Below are 19,787 nucleotides of genomic sequence, written 5' to 3'. Positions count from 1 at the left end.
CAAATTCTGTCTAAAATAAATCAAATAACTTAGGCGTGTACACTGTGGCTACTTGGTTAAGCATAGGAGAGCTTTTGAGATTTAATCTTGGAAATTTCTGTCTAGGGTTGTATTCTGCTTCTAACTCCTTATCCCGCTTTTGATTGACAACTGTTTCAAAATGAGTGAAAAACTCTACTATATTGAGATCAGTACGCAAGCAATCCTTCAAGTCAGCATTGAAACTCTCACTAAGCTGGGTTGTCTTCATTCCTGCAGTGAAAGTTCTCTTAACATATGCTTGAGCCCATTTTTCCTTCAATTTAAATAGATCAATTAGCCATTTATTTTCACGAACATCGTACTTATCTAGCATTTCATTCCAAGCTGTAAGAAACTCATCTTCACCGTTGAAAGTTCAATATAGGTATGAAACACTCTTGAACGTTTAGACCCCCAGATACAAAATACCAATTCAAGCTTTATATCAAACAATTAATGTGCGGAATATGATAACAAGCTTATAACAGAATTGATAAAACAATCTAAGCCAAATATAAACACATCCACAGCAGTAAATATAAGGCAAAGATAAAGGAAAGAGAGATGCAAACACACGGACAACACACGATGTGTTATCGAAGAGGAAACCGAAGTTCTCGGCGTAAAACCTCTCCGCCGCCCTCCAAGCGATGATAAAATCCAGTAAAGAATATAGTTGGGATACATGAACAGCAGAAGACCCTCCAAGCCTAATCTACCCAAGTACCTAAGCCCTCCAAGCTTCTTGCTCCAACGAGGTTATGCCGAACCTATTTCTTCTTTAGCTTGCCGAATTCCGCTACTTGACCATAGCATCAACCAATGTATATTGGTTCCTTTCCGAACTGCTTCCCTAAGCACCAAATGGACCTTCTCACAAACGTGGGTGTGGTGAGATAAGGGTTTGGTAAATGACCTCTCAAGGGTATGACAATGGAGAGGAAGAGAGTAGAGGAATTTGTAGAGTCTCTTTAGATGAAGAATGGGGATGAGGCAATCTTGTTTTTCTCTAGGGTTTTCTCTCACAAAATTCTCTCTGGAAGCTCTCTCAATATGATGGGTATAAGGGTGTATATATAGTAGGGTGAGAAGAGAATGCAAAACGTCAGTTTTTGCCAAATAGGGCAAGTTGGAGACTTGGTCTCGCGGCTTGTCCAAGTCGCGAGTTCAAGTCGCGACGTAACGGCCTGGCCAGTTTGAAACTTTTGTCCTGTAGCATGACAGTTGGCGCGACCCTTCAGCTTCTCAGTGTGCCTCTCACGTGCCAGCTTTTGGCGGCTTGCCAGTCGCGATCCACCCGCGAGCCCTAGCCACGAACCTCTGTTTTTCTTGCACACTCTTGAGCTTTTCTTCACAACTCCTCACACACTACCCTTACAATTTTCCCACCTAAATACAGGGTTGCTAAGTGCTAAATTACAAGCAAATTGGTCACGGAATAAAGCCAATTAAATGGTTGATTAAATTCAACCTTACAACCGTCATACCCATAGATACATGCTAAGAAATCAGCGTTAAATTGAGGCTCATTTTTTAGTAAATGACCCAAGTGTTTCTCAGCATTTTACCACATATGCCAATACACAATGCATGATATGTCTTAGGCATGACTACTTTTATTGCAACTGACATTGCTGCATCTTGATCTGTGAAAATAGTGATTGGCTTCTTTTCAGACATTGCTTCTAAGAAGGTCTCAAATAACCATACAAAAGATTCAATTGTTTCATCATATAAGAGTGCACCTCCAAATACAACAATTTCACTATGGTGATTGAGACTCAAAAATACTCCAAGTGGCCTTGCATCTCTATTTGTACTATATGTTGTATCAAACGTTATTACATCACCGAAGTGGCTATAGTCAATGATCATTCTTGCATCGGCCCAAAAGATATTAGTAATCAACTCTTCACAATCCAATTGAGTAGCGAAATAATATGAAGGATTTTCCTTAAGTTGATGACTGAAATATCTTCCCAAGCTAGCAGCTGCCCCATGCTCCATGTCTCTCTGTCGCTTAGTGCGTAAGTAGTTTTTATGATCTTGCTTGGTAAAACCAAGATTATCATATCCACCAACTTGCTTACTAAGAAGCTCATAAGATTGCTTTAATCTTAATCCCGATTCATGTGCCAAATCAATTTCAATAGCATGAGTTACAGCCACTTTCCATTGTGATGGCATCATGTGCACAGTTGATGGAAGGTGGAGATAGTGGTTATGCTCAGCAATAAATTCACTCATCACATATTTTTTACTATCTCGATTAAGTATGATAACCAAACGTGCTTCACAGCCACATCTTGTTTCTGCTCGTGGATTCTTTACATTCTGATCTCTCTTGTCTTTGCCTCGAACTCCCTCCTTTGCGCACACAAATCTCCTTGAAGTAACCATTCCAATTTTTTTACATTTATTTACATACTCTTTTCTAATACTAAAACTAGCCTTTCTGCCATATTCATTATAAAAACCATATGCAATCTCATCCGCTTCAAACTCCATCCCTTTAAATGGGGTAGATTCCATGGGCACATTAGAAGGAACATGTATTCTCATCATTATCCCTAGAAAAAATTGAACATAAATTCATTATAACTTTCACCTATCATTTGTTTTCAAAATAGAGATGATGTAAAAAAAAAAAAATGATGTAATGAATGATCAACATACTAATAAGGATGTACCTCATATGAGAGAAATGTTATATATCTTTGTTACTAAACATAAAAATTCAAGATGACTAAGCATGATTTCAACTCAACTCACTCAAAGGCCAGTCAATTTAAACATGACAGTAATAAACATGTTCTTTAAAATCTTGCATCCATAATATGCCATCAAAAATCATTATAAAGGAATCTTCTTATTATGATTAAAGAACTTATTTATTATGAGATTTTTTTTTTTCAAAAGAGAAATTTATTAATTTAAATATCTAAACCTTGTGATCAACACCACAATAGTATCCTTTTGATCACCAAATTTTCGAAAAAAAAACATATTTTGTAAATTGTTCATCATCATGAAACTTGCATTTCTCTCACCTCATTTATTATGCTACTTATTGGGTTTTAGCTCATCCCATCCTTTAACAATTTTTTTTTTTTTTTCCAGATTAATTAGCTATACTTTGAGTATGGAGCTTACTTCATTGGTGATGATTGAAGTGCTATGTTAAATTTGAAGACTTTTGCTGTAAATGATTGGTGACTCGATCTTTTCATATTCAACGAGGCCTTAATTAATTCTATTGGAGGTGGTTGCTTGAGATTTGTTAGCCTTAAGCGTAGTAGGCCTAGAATCGATGTTAAGGTTCCTTATTCTTCGTAAGACTGTGACCTTGTGTAAATAATAATTGTACGTGCCTATCATGTGTTAAGTTTGACAAGGTAGTTCAGCCTACAGCATTGCTAGACATGCAAGATATGTTAACGAGTTTACGGTGTGAATAGAAGATGTTCCTTCACACCTAATTTCTGTAATTCAAATTGATTCGGCTCTTTTTGAATAAAATTACTGTGTTATTTCTAAATAAATAAATAAATAGTGGTATAATAGATGAAAGTTGTTTGATTGACCTGTCATACAGTATAATCCGAACAATTGAAAATTGAGAGTGTGCAATCATAAAATTATTAAATTAATGCATATTCATAGATTGGTTCATTCTACCGTACCCCCTCCAAAAAAGAGAGGGTACGATACCTACTTAAATATAAGCCATTAATATAATTTTATTTTGATCTGGACGTTCATATAATTTTAATGGATTTTGGTCACCGGTTAACCAGGTTTTATATATAAATAAAAAATTATAACATTCATCACACTTTCTCCTCTCTCACGTTTGCTTCACGCTTGCTCTGTCTCACTTTGCTCTTGCTCTGCTCTCACGTTTGACTTTCTAAACATACTCTCAAATCAGACCAGCTAAAACCATACCCACAGAAGGGAAACGAATCCTCTCCATTCCCTTTGAAATGGAGAGGCTCCACTTCACGATGGAGATTTAAACCAGAAAGATCCACGCTCAAAAATCATCCATGTCATTTAAAATTTAAACCAACATTAAACCGTAGTTCAGGGAGCTTAACTCAGGTTTAACTAACTGGACAAAAAAAACCTTTTTGGAGGGAAATGGAGAAACAGAGGCAGATACATCAGTTGCACGGAAAACAAAAAAAAAAAAAAAAATTAGAGGGAAAATGAAACAGAGCCCACGATTCACAGCTTCACAAATTTTAACCAAAAAAAAAAAGCTTCACCAGATCCTCACAAAGTATATCGTGAACTGGAAATGGAGAAACAGAGGTAGATACATCAGTTGCACTGGAAAAAAAAAAAAAAAAACATTTTAGAGGGAAAACTGAAACAGAGTTAGTGTGGTTCAAAGCTTCACGGATTTTAACCCAAAAATAGCTTCACCGAATCCTCACGAAGTATATCCGTGCACTGGAAAACAAAGACAAAAAACCTTTTAGAAGAAAAGTGAAACAGAGGTAGCCCACGTTCAAAGCTTCACAGATTTTAACCAAAAAAGAACTTCACAAAAGTTCAGAGAAGACATCTCTGTTTCTGTCTTACCAAATAGAGGCATATTAGTAAACTTGTTTATGCTTATTTTATTGATGTTTGATAATTCTCTTTTATAGTGTTGTCTGGTGAGTTTATATGGTTGTTTGGTGGTTGGATGCAAGTTAGAGTTTATCTGAATTTTATTTTTTAATTTTTTGAGATAATGATTGAATTTTTATAATGGCTAGATGATTAGGAGTATTTTTAATTTTTTGAGATAAAGATTGAATCTTTTTTTTTTTTTTTTTGAGATCAGATTAATCTTTATTAGTACACACAGAGAAACAAGCTTACGTGGGCCTAACATAAGAAAATGAACATTTGAAATTTCTTGAACATATTGTTGTTTTGATGGCCACCAATAAAAGCTACACATAGAGAAACAAGCTCACAAGTTTAATTGTTGTTTTGATGGCTGGATGAAAGTTAGAGTCTTCCTACAAAATTGATATAATTAAATAAGATTGAACATTGAAATTTCTTGTTTAGACCCAATGTGAATTAATGAGCAAAATTATCAAATTTATTGGTGAAGTGATCCACTCAAACAATTAATTTTTCACTATAGTTAAGCAATTAAACAAATCAATAAGTAATATAAAAACATAGCATGATAAAATTTGGTGACGAAGTGGAAAATCAAAAATAATATCTTTAATGGAGAAACCACTTCGGAAAGTAGATTAGGAAAGTATAATAAAAACTAACTAGATTTTCAAACGGATAAAATTCATCAATAAATTTGAATTTATTACCATAAAATGTTATGGAATGGATCAACACTAAAATCCTTACGCATGATCCTATTCATAGTGTAATCAATAAGTTTAGTGGCACAATTTAATATATATATATAATATTTCAATGATGCACAAACTAACTATAATCGGTTCATAAGAAAATAGTATCAATGATGAGTTTATGTGAAATTAAAAATGATTACTTGTACGCTTAATGTGGATTATGGACATATATAAGANCCAACTCAAAAAAAAAAAAAAAAAAAAGGTGTGGACAGATTTTTTTTGAGTCCCACATGCCCCACTTACCCCACCCTTCCCCACCACTCATTTTCACACGATCTCTTTTGGCCGGCCATCCCTTTTCTTCCTTTTGTTTTCTTTATTTTCTCTTCACTTAAACAGACACACTTATTTCCCACACTCTCCCTTAGGTACTACTCCACACCACCATCTCCACCATCATTTTTCTGGCAAGATTACCAAAAAATCCTTAGGAACCTCTAAGCATCTTCGTCCCTTTTATTTGAGGTAAAGATTGCTAATCTTTTGGTGGGTTTTTATGCTTTTACTAGAGGCTTTCTTTATCTAAGTTTTAATAATGATACTCATATGATTTATGAGCTTTGAAAGTGATATTCATGTGTTTAAATGTATGGTTTTGTCTTGGTGGATTTATTTGATGAGTGGGTTTATAGTTTTTACAATGGTGACTATTTAAAGTGGTGACGATTTGGGGGTTTTAGCTTTTTAATGTGAAATAAATGGTGAATATAATTTTTATTGATTATTTGGAGCTAGTTAAAGATTCAAATTGTTTGTCTTGGGAGATATTATGATTTTTGGTATCATGGGCCTCTTGTTGATGTGGTCTAATCTTGTGGGAACTACTTATTAAGTGTTGAAGTTTTGATATTAGAGATAATACTTTGAATAATTTATGAGAATAAGTTGGAGTCTATGCCTTGTAATTAATTAATTAATTAATATTTTTGATGAGAAGAGAAACTTTGGAAGTGGAATACATTATTGATGAGATTATATACTAGGCTTGCCTAATTAAGTGCTTATTTGGCAATTCTTAATTTGTAGTTAGATGCAATTTCAAGCTTTATGCTTATTATGATAGGTTTGCTTAATATTGTTTAGGTTCTAGCTAATCTCCTTTGGAGCTTGGAGAATTAGGTTTTTTGCAGGTTGCAAGGTAAGTAACATTTTAATGGGATTTTGGAAAATAACCATGTTGCATAAATGTTATTTTTGGGTCAAACACATTTTGGAAAATTATTTGTGGAACTATGTTTTTCTAAAAGTGTTGTGTGGTGACCTATTATATATTATATATACGAAGAGTGCATCATATTTGGTATTGCATTTGGAGAAATGCATGAATTGTTGACGTGGAAAATATGAGTGTCTTGTTTTTTTTTTTTTTTTTTTTGAGTTGGGATGTTACACTATCTCTACCATAAAACCTAATCTTTATAGCTTTAATTCCACCATAAAACTCAAACCTAAGCTTGTGTTTCATGGTTTCAGTTTTGTGTTTCATGATTTCCAATTTAAACACGGCAACATTTGTGTTTCACAGTTACAATTTTATACGGCAACCCTTTGTGTTCCACGGTTACAATCTCAAACGGGGTTACAATCTCAAATGGCAACCCTTCAGCTTCCCAACATAAGATTTTGGTTTTCTAACTCCTTCATTTCTTCCTCTCCTCACACTATATTAATATTGAGAAGCTGGATGATTTAGTTCAAGTATCTCTAAATCCTAGTTACTTTTGACCTCTATTCTTTTGACTGCCTTACATAATATTTCAATGTAAGAATTAGATTAATAATATTTTTTTTTATTGCTGTTTTTTTTTTCTTTTTTAATTTTTTTATTGCGTCTTTTGTGTTGTGGATCATATATGGGTTTTTATGTATTTGGGTTGGGTATTTATACTGATATATGATTGTTTGTTTCTATGTTTAAAATTGATGTGGTTAATGTTTGAGACTATAACATTTTATATGGTGTAATCCGTGTGAAGCTGCAAATAGGAGTTTTAGTAGTTAGCAAATTGAATGATGGAGTTTTAGTAGTATCCGTGCTTGCAGAAACTGTCATGGTCTCTCTTCACTCTAATTTTCAATTTCAAATTATGAATGAATGGATCAGTGGTATTTAAAGAATGGTCATGCTAACGAGTATTCTTAGGACGATGGTTAATAATCAATTTTTAAAAAGTTTTGACATCACTTTTATGAGAAATTAAAAAAAAAAAATCTGTCAAAACATTAATTACTTTTTTTTTCTTTTCCCATAAAAACTTTCTTTAAATGAATTGTTAACCATTACACTAAAAACATCTGTTAGCATTTCCCTTTAAAGAAAGACAATGACTTCCTTGCTAAGCTGAATAAGGTGATATAAGAGCGAGAGTGACTATGATTCTTGGTTGTAATACCAAAATGGGCGCTAACTATAAAAACTATTAAGTATAAACAGTGAATAAGGATGAATGGACATTATAATATATAATAAAATTATCTATTTATTTCATTAAGCTAGACTAGATGTAGCACACGCAAGGACCCTTCTTTAAAGTAGAGTTGCAGTTTAAGCTTTTAATTAGTTATTACCGGGTCGTTAATAATAATAATAATAATAAAGGGCTATAAAAAAAATTACAATTTTCTTTTCGTAAAAAATTTAAAAAATATTTTCTAAATTAATATAATAACTTTTCCTATTAATTATTATGATTTCTCTTTTCCCACTCCTGTTTTCCGTTAAGAGTGCATTTGTTTTGGCTTCAAACCATTTCAGGAAATCATTTTACACCTCACCGTGTGTTTGGTTGCGCATGGAAAATAGAATTTTCTGGAAAAACATTTCATTTGACCGTAAAATAAAGGCTTTGACCCGAAAATTGTTTTACGTTTCTATTTTCACTTCAAACCATTTTCGGACTCAGACGTGCAAAGAGAGAGAGAGTAGAGAGCCTTCGACTTCACGCAACCAAACACGCCGGCGAGATCACACCCCAACCCTAGATGCGCTAGCGAGATCGCGCCGTCAACTTCGCCTCACCGAGATTGCGCCACATGAAGACTGTCGTTGCTTGACCGGTCTCGTCCTCCTCTGGGTTAGATCATCTCCTCCTCTAGGTCAATCTCGACGCTGATTTGCTTTCTCTCTTTGATCTTTGGTTTTTTTTTTTTGGTTGTTGTTGTTGTTGTGGTGGTGTGGGTGGTGGCATTTTAGTGGTTTCTGTGTTGTGTAGTGGTGGATTTTGTGTGGATAGTGGTGAATTTTCTGTGTGTGCTGGTGGATTTTCTGTAGGTGTTGATGTGTAGGTGGTGGTGGATTTTGTGATATAAATTTTGTTTGGAAGTTGAGAAAATGATTGAGAAAATATGAAAAATTTGTAAAAAAATAGCATTTTCATAATGTTACCAAACATTGAAAATTGTTTTTTAATATAATTTTTAAAATGCAACCAAACACTAAAAAATAATTTTCTTTCTCAAAAATATTTTTACCTAAAAATATTTTATACCCGAAAAATATTTTATACTAAAACAAACGCAACCTAAAATTCTTTTTAGACGCTGAGAAGATAAGAATGGAGATGGCATATCCTGCACCCGGCACATAGGATATACAAAATCGATAAGAATGACTGCCTCTCATTCTTTCGTTCTTTTTTATATGTACTCCTTTATTCAAGAAATAATTGAAGCCCGAGACGCAAGAAAGTAAAAATAAACTTAGAACTGTCTCTCTCTCCCTTTTTTTTTTTTTTTGATGAATGAATTGTCCTGGCAAAGTACTCTCTTTCATTAATGATGGTAGTTGGCTTGTTTCGGTTTATTTAATGCTTAGCTAATTATTAAAGTGTGAATAAATTAATATGAAACTGAGTTTTTTGGAAACTTCCATCTTCAAAAGCATTAAATTGCCGGTGGATAACTTCAATATCAACTAATTAATGCAGAAAATTATTATAACATAATAATAATATTGTGAACGTAATACTTTTTCATAATAAATTATATCTTGATTTTGCACCGCTACCGTTGATTACGTTTTTTCTTTCTTTCTTTTTTGGTTTTTTTTTTTTTTGCCTTTTCGACTACTTAATGTGGTAGAGTTTTCTTTGTTGAAAATGAACAATATGCTAACCCACTATTAAATCTTAGATCAGGCTTGTATGCATGAATCTACTTTCATTGACCTTTTATTCTTTGATTCAAAATTCTCATCATTCTTTTTTTTTTTTTAATTTCATCAAGTCTTTTTTTTTCCCGCACAACACAACACGATACAACTCTTAACCAGTTTATTAGTTCTATCTATAAAGTGAGAAATACATAACCCCTGTGAGCTATAGGTCATGACCCACAAATCAGAATTTCTTGCAACTACATAGAGCCTAGGGGTAACAGTCAACAAAGAACGAGACAGACTCTTGAAAGCATAGCAGATAAGATCCCCTAAGGACAGTACAAAGCTTTGTTGATGACACAGTTTTTAAAATCTTCCTTTAGATGACATTCAAGATTTCACTTCCCACTTGACACCTTGGAGTACACCTTCAGTTTTACTTTTACATTGAAACCTTTGATATGAATGTTTAAGATTTCTTTGGGCCCACCTTTAAATTTATGTGACTTTTTAGAGCATTTCTAACAAATGATGTATAATTGCTAAAAAGAGCCAAACTCCTTTCAAAAAAAAAATAATAATAAAAAATAAAAAGAGCCAAACTCATTTTAGAGTATGTATTAGTGGTGTCAAAAATTTAGTAAACTACTTTAATACTTTTACTACATCATTTTATAAAACATCTAACATTATTAGTATTATTTCAGCATTCAACACAATAAAATAATATATTTACTATAATAAACAACAACCACTACCACCAACACAATAAAATAATATATTTACTATATATATATATATATATTTTACCATTTTAATTGGCTATAGTGTACAGTAAAAGATGGCTGTGCACTGTAACTCAACAGCCAAAAAATATGGCTTTTGCTCCACTAATGCATTATCCTTTTGTTCCACTTTTGTTATATTTAGTTGCTAAATTTAGCATTTACCTATTTGCCTCCACTAATACTAATGCTCTTAGCAACTCATTCCACAAAAAACACACTACTACAACAAGGTTGCTATTCTCAAAACGTTTACTGTAGCTCAACACTCAAATAAATAAATATATATATATATATATCTGTGTGTGTGTGTGTGTGTGTGTTAATACTTCTTTCTCACTATTCTCTCTCTTTTCTTCTTTCTTTTTCTCTCACCAGTCTCGCTTTCTTTTGTCTTTTCTTTTTTCACCAGCCTTTGGCTTTCTTTCGCTTTCTTCTTTCACCCCAAGAGGAAAACATTGAGATTTTGGATTTGAACCTGAGCTAACTCAAAAGAAAATAAGTTTGGGTCTGAGCAAAATCAAATGAAAGGAAGCTAAATAGAGAGGATGGCTGGAGCAAGGGCTGCTGAGAGAGGATGGTCAGAGCATGGGGTTGTTTATGGAGGTGGTGAGTGTGGGGTTGTGGATTTGGGGAGGATGGCCGGAGCGTGGTGGTGGTTGGTTGTTAGTTTATGGAAGTGGGGTTGTGGGTTTGGGGTTGTGGAGGCGGCGTGTGTGGAGTTGTGGGTTTATGGGTTTGCTTCATAGGAAAAGAGAAGAAGAGAGAGAGAAATGAATAAAAAAATGAATAGTTTTTAGGTAATATGAAAAAATAGAAATTTTGATGTTGGGTGTATTATAAAGTGTGTTGTTAAAATAGATAAAGTAGTTTTTTAAGTTGTTAAATGCTAAAAATTTAAACTTCTTTACTGTGAATGCTCTTAAAGTTTAAATTTTGGTTTAAAACTAACAAAACTATTAGGTTCAATATGCAATTGTCTTAAATCTCATAATTTTATTTTAAAATTTCAAAGTTATAGAGTTTAATCTGAAACTACTAAAATGTAATAAGTTTAAGCATGTTAGGTAGGGCAAATTTGCAATAAGGGGAAAAAAAACAAAGAGAATGAGTAGAAAATCCCAAGTGAGCTCTTTTGCAAATATTGATACTTCATAACAAGTGGAAGTAATCCATCAACCTTTGGGCAAATTATGGTAAACTCAACTATGGTTTGGCCCATTTGCACATTGCTTGCTCGTAGTTTAAAACTTAACACTTTTTCCACCTAAGGTTACCTCCGTTAGTCTTCTACCATCCACCTTTGTTAAAAACTTTTTTTTTTTAAGACTAAAACAAATTTAAAATGAACCAAAGAGTTAGGGTTTAAATATTTTTTACAAAAAAAAGAAAAAAAAGAAAAAGAAAAAGAAAAAAAAAAAAGAAGGATGAACATTAAAAATGAAATTCCAAACAATTAAAACTCAAAATATTTGAAATTAAAACTAATACAATTCAAATGCCTACATATCACAACAAATACAAGACAACACAACACAAGATTAGAGAGAAAGAGCCCACAGATCACAATAAACACAAAACAAAAGTTCCACCATGGGTGTGGATTTGGTTTAGGGCGGAGAGAGAGAGAGAGAGAGAGAGAGAGAGAGAGAGAGGGTGAAGCTTGAGGTCATAGGTTCGGTTTAGATCAAAGAAAGTAGAGAGGGTTTAAGAGAGAAATTGTTGGCCATGGAGATCGATGAAAGTAGAGATGGCCATGGCTCCAGTGAAGCTTCGACCTTAGAGATCGGTGGTGGATCAACCATGGGTTCTGGTCATGATGGTCTTGGAGACTGGTGGTGGATCCATCATGGGTTCTAGTTATGCTGGTTTTCGAGATCGGTAATTGATTGGTTGATGAAGTCTTGGATCTGCCCCTCTCTCTCTCTTTCTCTCTCTCTCTCCCCCTCTATCTGTCTCTTTTTAAGCTACTGTTTGTGTGTTTAAAAGTGTAGGATTTTTGAAATTTACATTAATCATATATATAAGTGTAGTTTGTGAATAGTTTTTGAATTCGTATTTTACTTGTATTGATTGGCTCAAGAATGTTCATACCAGAGGAAGTGTGATCTTCAACCAAAGTTTTACAAATTTTAAAAATTTGTTTTTAGATCTTATTTCTCTTATTGTTTTATGTATTATTTTGTTTTGGGAGAAGAGAGACATAAAATGTGAGAAAAATACATATTTACCCTTATTTTTAACAGATATGGATAACATAAGACTAATGGATGTAACCTTAAGTAGGCAAAGTGTTAAGTTTTGAACCGCAAAGTGCAAACGGGCCAAACCACAAGTGGGTTTACTATAATTTGCCCATCAGCTTTTATGTCCTTAGAAAGGCAATTTCTGAATTATGGCTTTTAGTTAACTCAATTAGTAAAGTCTCATATTGTCCAATTAGAGACTAGGGTAAAGAGCAATTATCGTTTGCCTAATAATAAAGAGCAATTAACATGGAACTGACGTAATAAATTCAAATCCTATCAAATTTATAAGGGGAGGGGGGATGCAATTGATAAAGTTATGGATAAAATTCGAAGGGAAAAAAACCAACTAGTGAGTACAATGGGTTAACTTGTACGGCTGTACTCGATTTGAGCATTTTCTAAATATATATATATATATATATTACTTTTTTGTTTTTTAATTATTTGAAAGTAATATACAAAGTTGAATATTCTTTCTTGGTGAAAAGAGAATTACATATAATTTTTTAGTTCTCTTTAATGGTATTCAATATTTTCTAGCATTCAAAGTGAAATTCTTAATTACTAAGTATTAATCTTGTCTTTTGCCTAAGAATTTGGAAGCTTTGTTGTGCACTTGAAGTTGGTTATACAGATTTCAAGGTTATTTAATTCATTTATAGAGTATTCATACTTGTAAAATCTTAATTAAGCTGTCTTCTCCATCTTGCCTTCTATAATTAGTACCCACACCACCAATTTAAGGGACGTTACTTTCAGATTATTGATTTTTCCTGCAATTATATTAAAAATTGTGAGTAGTGAGGAGTTGCAGAAATTTTGAGAGAAAATGTTTAGAGGGGATATTAGGATGCTCATGAAACATTTACTCCACCTAAATCTTTAAACACATTCTCTTATATACATTTGTACTCATCAAATTCTTCAAGACACTACACCAAGTAAGTTACATAATAACATACAATGTTTCACACTCAGCCACACTTGCACATAACTCCCTCAATCAATCAAACAGAAAATTGGTGAGTAAAAAGGGTTCAACATTGTGAGAGGAATCTAATTCACCATCAAGCTGCTTGAAAGAGATCTTTTTTTTTCTTTTTTTTTTGATAAGAAACACTTTCATTACTAAAAAATGAAGAAAACTACATAACATCCTTAAGAAGAGCTTGTTCAAAAAAACAAGGAATCTTTTCTAACCAAACAGAAAAATCATCAATGCCTAAAGCATTTTTAGTGAGAAGATGGGCTGGACAATTGCCTTGCCGGTGAACATGAGAAAAATTCACTTGATGAAACTCATGGGAAGCAAATACAGAACTATAAATCACAGCAGCAATCGATGAAGGCGAGGAAGAGGTCTCTGAAAGGGCATTGAACACCACCAAAGAATCACCCTCCAAAACGAAGTCTTGAATCAATTGCCTTTGCCTCCACTTCCACTGCACCAAGAGGGAACCGAAGCTTCTTACTGCATGCTCCAATTAACACGCCATCTAAGTCCCTGACAATTACACCAATGCCCACCAACTTTTGAGCAGCAAAAACGGCTCCATCAACATTAATCTTATACCTAGTAGGCGGAGGAGGCAACCAGTTAGTTTGGTTGTTGGTGCTCAGAACAAAGACAGTGCAGCCACCTTCCTGAAATTCTGCCAAGAACTCCAAAGCACCATAAACCACCTGTTGACTTGATTTCTTGACACCCCCAACTTTGAGCTTATTCCGATTAGTCCACACTGCCCAAGCCACCATAACAATTTGTTCAATCTTGGTCTGCTCCCAATTGGCTTCCATAACCCCATACCACAACATATCCATAAAAGAATAAAAGTGGACCCGCGAGTTCAATGGAAACAGCTTTGACACTTCCCAGACCTCACGAACAAAAGCACAATCCTAGAAAATATGGCCCGATGACTCTACATCCACATGACATACCTCACATTGTCCATCCAGCAGCACCTTCCTTCTCATGAGGTTCTCTTTGGTGGGGAGAATATCCTTACAAGTTCTCCACGCAAAGTGGCGAACCTTAGGAGGAATATCAAGCCCCCAAAGAGTCTTTCAAAAACATCACAGCCTGCTACCATCTGAAACAGCTCACTTCAACGCTTCTTCATTCATTTCCATAGCTACCATGTAGGCAGTTCGGACTGAGAACCTACCATTTGAAGATGGAGCCCAAACCAACCTATCCTCAGGTAAACAAGAGCTTAGGACCAAACCCAAAATTACCTCAGCCTCATGCGGTAAGAAAACATCCCGGATCAACTCTGAATTCCAAGAACTAGTGTCCTGATCAACCCGAGCTTCAGCCCCAAGTAGAGAAGGTGGAGAGATCACCTTATACGTCGAAGGAGTGGGAAGCCATCTATCTTGCCAAATCCAAATGCTCCTCCCATTACCCACTTGCCAACGAACCCCATTACTGAATGAATTCAATCACAAACTCATATCATCAATTCATCATGAAAATCTAGCAATGATGCTAAGAAAAACACTAGAGCCCACTTCAAGAGCTTTTTTCCAAATATTAATGAATTCATTCACTTTGAATGAACTTGTTCAAGACCAAAATTTCAACCATTGTGTATTAGCAAATTTATATCATCATATCTAACCATTTTAGAACGTAGAACCTTTGTTGTGTGTTCACCCCCATAGTGTTCTCCGACTCCGTATTCTGTTGGGAACTCGTGAAAATGGTTAAAGTTGCCGCCTTCCACGCGTTGAGGGTGGGTCGACTAGGATAGCATTATAGGCAGACGAATGGTCAACCACGAGGAACGTTACGTCCTTTGTGATTTGCTGGGGTAGTCGCCTGCTGTCACAGCCAACGTGACCGCGCCCAGCGGAAACACGTTTGCACTCCAAAACCGACAAGTGGGGCGTTCGTTGGAACCAGTTGTTCCTTGCTGATTTTCATCTGCTGGTATGCCGGGTAGTACAAGATGTCTACCGAGCTGCCATTGTCGACCAACACCCGATGCAAGTTGTAGTCCCAACCTGTAGGCTGACAACAAGCGCATCGTCGTGCGGGTGGTGAAGACGTCGCGCGTCTTCTTCCGAGAACTCGATAACGGGGCTTTCCCTTTGGGCTACATTTTGCACTGGACCCGTCAACTGGATGATTTGGACCATCCGGAGGTACGTCTTTCGAGCCTTTTTGGACGGCCTGGTAGCCATCCCTCCTACAATCATTCGTATGTCACCAACAGGAGGTCTTGGACGGTCATTGTCTCGTCGGGGGGGGGGGGGTGCTCTGGAGGTGCTGGATCCGCTCTTTCCTTGCTACGAATTTCTACAATTTCCCTTACCTTATAAGGGCCTCGATTTGCTGCTTCAAGTCGTAACAGTCGGCTGTGTCATGGCCGTGATCTCGGTGAAAGCGGCAGTACTTGTCTCTGAACGCCTGTTAGGATCCCCTTCAGCTTTCCAGGGAAGGTCAAAGCCCCTTCGTCCTTAATTTGCATTAGGACTTGATCTATTGGGCAGTCAGCGGGTGAAGCTTGTGAATCTCCCTCCGGAGGTTTAGAGCGCCTTTCGTCTCTTCGATCTCCCGTTCTGGGCCTCTTTCTCCCTTGGTCTGGTCGTGCATCTTCCTGCCTCTCCATTTTTCTCGGCTTCTCTTCTCGGGCCTGCAATGCGTCCTCAGTATTCATATACTTAGTAGCCCTGTAGAGTACTTTCGACATGGTCTTCGGGTCGTTTTGTATAGGGAGAACAAAAACTTGCCCTTTCGCAACCCATTTGTGAAGGCCGCTACAAGTATTTTGTCGTTGGCTTCGTCAATCGATAGCGCTTCCTTATTAAAGCGCGTTATGTAGGATCGTAACGTCTCGTCCTCTCTTTGCTGATACTCATCAGGCATGCCGTGGACTTCTTATACCTATGTCCCCCAATGAAGTGTGTAGTGAATTGAGCGCTTAGCTCCTTGAAGGTGCTGATAGAGTTGGGCGTCAGCCGGCTGAACCAAACCCTTGCGGGGCCTTTGAGTGTTGTGGGGAAGGCCCTGCACATAATCTCATCTGCTACCCCCTGAAGATGCATCAGGGTTTTGAAAGTTTCCAGGTGGTCCAGAGGATCCTTCACCCCGTCATAGCTTCTATATTTGGCATGCGAAACTTGTGGGGTAGGGGAAGGAGTTCACGGCCACAGTGAAGGGTGAGTCAGTACGGTTGACTAGATCATCAAGATCACTGGAGACTCGCCCCTTGAGGGCGTTCATCATGACCTCCATCTGTTCCCTCATTGCCTGCATCTCGACAGCAATATGTGGTGAGTCGCATCCGTGAGGGATGGTATGCTCACGTGCTGCCTCTCCGGCCTGCTTGGGGCGTGGCTGCCCTCAGGTCTCTCCTGATTCCTATTTGGAGCACTAGTCCTTTCTGATCTTCTGGTTGGTCATTTAGTGCTGCATCCTTTGGCGCAGCTATTCTTCTAAGTCGAGGTTCTGTTTGGTGAGACGCTCCACGGCGGCACTGAGGATCCGAACTTGTCTCTTGAGGGCAGTCGTGGGTGGTTCCTCTCCTTGTACGTCATTAGTAGTCGCCATTGAGCGAGTGAGTACCATGCAACCCTTTAGTCCGGGAAATGATAGTATGGCTTAATTACGAGTTCCCACAGACGGCGCCAACTGATGATGCCGAAAATATCAACAGTGAGTTGCACAATGCTCGTACCCTTGAAACAACACCTGCACAAAGAAAAGAGGACCTAAAAGAGAGCACCGGTGTGAGCCGGCCAAATACCCTCCGAAGGTCAAGTTAGAACTTCTTTCAACTCTAGAGTGCTAGAGAGGGGTTAATTATGCGTACCTCGATTTATGAGAGTATTGGGGCTTTTATAGTAGTAGAAGGTTGACCTCTCTTTCTTGGAGTAGAAGTCTTTTCCATATAGGAATCCTTATGAGAGTAGATTGCGGAATCCTTTCCTTATAGGACTCTATCATTGAGCGTGGTGGCCAAGTAAAGGTTTTATTGGAACCGTCGACCTTTTACCCGTCGGCTTGTCTCGTTCCCTACGTCGATAAAGGGCCGTCAGCCTTTTTGAACATAATTAGCCCTTAAGCTTTTCTCGGATTTCCCTTACTGTCAGCGTGTCCTTTTCCGTCAGCGTATTAGAGTCCACAACGTCCGTCGTGACTAGCCCGTCAGCCTAAGTAGAAGCTGACGGGTTAAGCCCATGGTACTTGCCATGATTCTTCCTTTAAGTATCAAAACGTCCGTACAGATTTAGGTTCGTTTCCGGAAAGTCAAGCCTTCCTTCTTCTTTTTTTTTTTCTTTTTTTTTTTTTTGATCAATCGGAAAGTCAAGCCTTGTAATTTTCACTTGTATCCAGTGAAATGTTCTTTTTATGTTCATCCATTTACTGTTGTGTCAACGGAAAATTTTGAAATTTAATAAAATATTTAATTGAATGAAAATAAAGTTAAAAAACTAAAATGAATTTCAACCATGCAATTTACCTTCTATTCTATAGTATATTACAATTGATTGAATAGAATATAAAAATAAAAAATTAAATTAAATATGGAGGTGGTGGGTGATTCCTTGAAAGTTATCCAAGCCCTTGTTGCTGCCAAGCCTTCAAGGACTTTGTTTGGAAATGTCATTACTGATATTCATTGTTTAGTAGCTAGTTTTAATTGTGTTTTTTTCATGTTAAGAGAGAGAGCAATAAGCTTGCTCATGCCCTTGCCCGTAGAGCAATTCTATCTGCAGACTTAGATGTGTGGTTAGAAGATCTACCATGTGACTTGGAGGATGCTTTTCAGTTTGATTTGCCTTAAATAAAAATTCTTACCTGATTCTCAAAAATAATATATATATATATAATATATATACACGTGGAATAGAGAATTTTATCTAATGGTACTGATAAGAAGAAAAAGAAGAAATATTATGAATTTATTCATCCGTAAGATAATTAATAGCTTGNTCTAACCATTTTAGAACGTAGAACCTTCGCAAGGTAGAATCCAAGCATCATCCCCTAGACTAAAAGTAGCCTTTGCACCTTTGCATAACCAACATAGCAATTGATCATGTAAAACTATCATATTTCATTACCATAAAAAACAATTGAATACACCAAAACTTCAAAGTACCTTCAAAACTCAACGAAGGCAAAACGAAGTACGAGATTAGGGAAACCACATATACTGCACTTAACAACCTTCACACTCAAATCAAGTTGTTCAAGACCAAGATTTTAACCAACGTATCTGCAAAGCATTTATCAGCAAAATGAAGGCAGCAAACTATTTGTCACACAAAGAGAGGAGCTTTATGTTTCTACATATGAAACTATAAAAAAAAAAAAAAAAAAAAAAACCCAACTTTAATTTGGGATCCAAAAGAACATTTTTTAAAAAAAAAAAAACCCTTAACAATATGTTATATATATTTTTTATTGATAGTTGTTTAAGAACAAAGGAATGCATCCATGTTCATTGAGACATATTATCAAACAGTACAAGTTTCCTTTCTACACTCAAAGGTTCATCTGGATTTTCTTTTGTTTGTTTAAAGATGGTAATTTTGAGAAGAAAAAAGCATACAAAAAATATGTGAAAAATACAAAAATGAAACAGAACAAGAGGAGGAAAAAAAAAAAAAAAACCTTAATGTGACATCGGGTGTTGAAAGCAGCAAGAAAGCTTGGTGTTGGGTGTGATGCTAGAAAGAGAAGAGTTTGGGGTTTTCTGACGAGGCAAAGGCCGATCTGCCGGAACGACGATGTTCGGCAATGTTGTGCCGGCGGAGACACTGGGCAGTGGTTGTCGGGGTTTGTGGTGGTCGGAACTGGATGTTAGGGAGAGGGTGCGGTGATGAAAAGGAAGCTTGTAGTGTAGGTGGAATGGAGTGTGGTTGTGAGAGAAAGAGATGAGAGAGGGAGAAAGGAAAAGAGAAGGTAAGTTGATTTGGGAATGATTTCAAAAAGCGGAAGGAGGAGAGAGGAGTCGGGGCGGCTTTTGAAAAAATTTCAGGGTCAAGATGGTCATTTTGTTTGGATTAATAGACAAATTTCAGCCATTTAGTGAAAAAAATATATATATATATATATACCAAAATAAATGCTGTGTTAATAATGAACCATGCTATACTTTTACTTTCTCCAAGATATCTATAATTATTATTAGGGGTGTGAGAAAATCACACGACCGCAAATCGATCACTCAACCCGACCTCCAGGTTAGGTCGGTTTTTAGACTTAGTGGTGGTTGGGTTGGGTTACAAAAAA

At 36.2% G+C, this 19,787-nt stretch overlaps 1 protein-coding gene and 1 long non-coding RNA gene across 3 annotated transcripts; both read right to left on the bottom strand.

The window, feature by feature from the left end:
* Positions 1–10: 10 nt before the first annotated feature.
* LOC112006823 (protein FAR1-RELATED SEQUENCE 5-like) lies at positions 11–2,583 on the bottom strand. Its single transcript, XM_024039133.1, has 2 exons — positions 1,590–2,583; positions 11–381 (listed from the first exon to the last, which is right to left on the bottom strand). Exons 1-2 carry the CDS (start codon positions 2,581–2,583, stop codon positions 11–13), a joined length of 1,365 nt encoding a protein of 454 aa, XP_023894901.1.
* A 10,834-nt stretch (positions 2,584–13,417) lies between these two features.
* LOC112000982 (uncharacterized) lies at positions 13,418–19,206 on the bottom strand. Of its 2 annotated transcripts, XR_010624136.1 has the most exons (3): positions 19,167–19,206; positions 18,507–18,768; positions 13,418–15,180 (listed from the first exon to the last, which is right to left on the bottom strand). It is a non-coding gene; the product is annotated as an uncharacterized LOC112000982 (long non-coding RNA). The 2 variants fall into 2 exon arrangements; XR_010624135.1 differs by lacking the exon at positions 19,167–19,206 and having other exon boundaries at positions 18,507–18,845.
* Between the last annotated feature and the right edge of the window lie 581 nt (positions 19,207–19,787).

Source organism: Quercus suber, unplaced genomic scaffold (assembly GCF_002906115.3).
Source record: "Quercus suber isolate HL8 unplaced genomic scaffold, Cork oak 2.0 scaffold_407, whole genome shotgun sequence".
NCBI classification, from domain to species: domain Eukaryota; kingdom Viridiplantae; phylum Streptophyta; class Magnoliopsida; order Fagales; family Fagaceae; genus Quercus; species Quercus suber.
This window is presented reverse-complemented; position numbering and strand designations above follow the sequence as displayed.

Excerpts from the sequence above, each read along its gene's own strand:
- LOC112006823 (XM_024039133.1), bottom strand. The coding sequence starts at position 2,583 with ATGAGAATACATGTTCCTTCTAATGTGCCCATGGAATCTACCCCATTT. Across the intron at positions 382-1,589 it reads ATTGTGTATTGGCATATGTG|ATGAGTTTCTTACAGCTTGG; the intron begins GTAAAATGCTGA and ends TCAACGGTGAAG.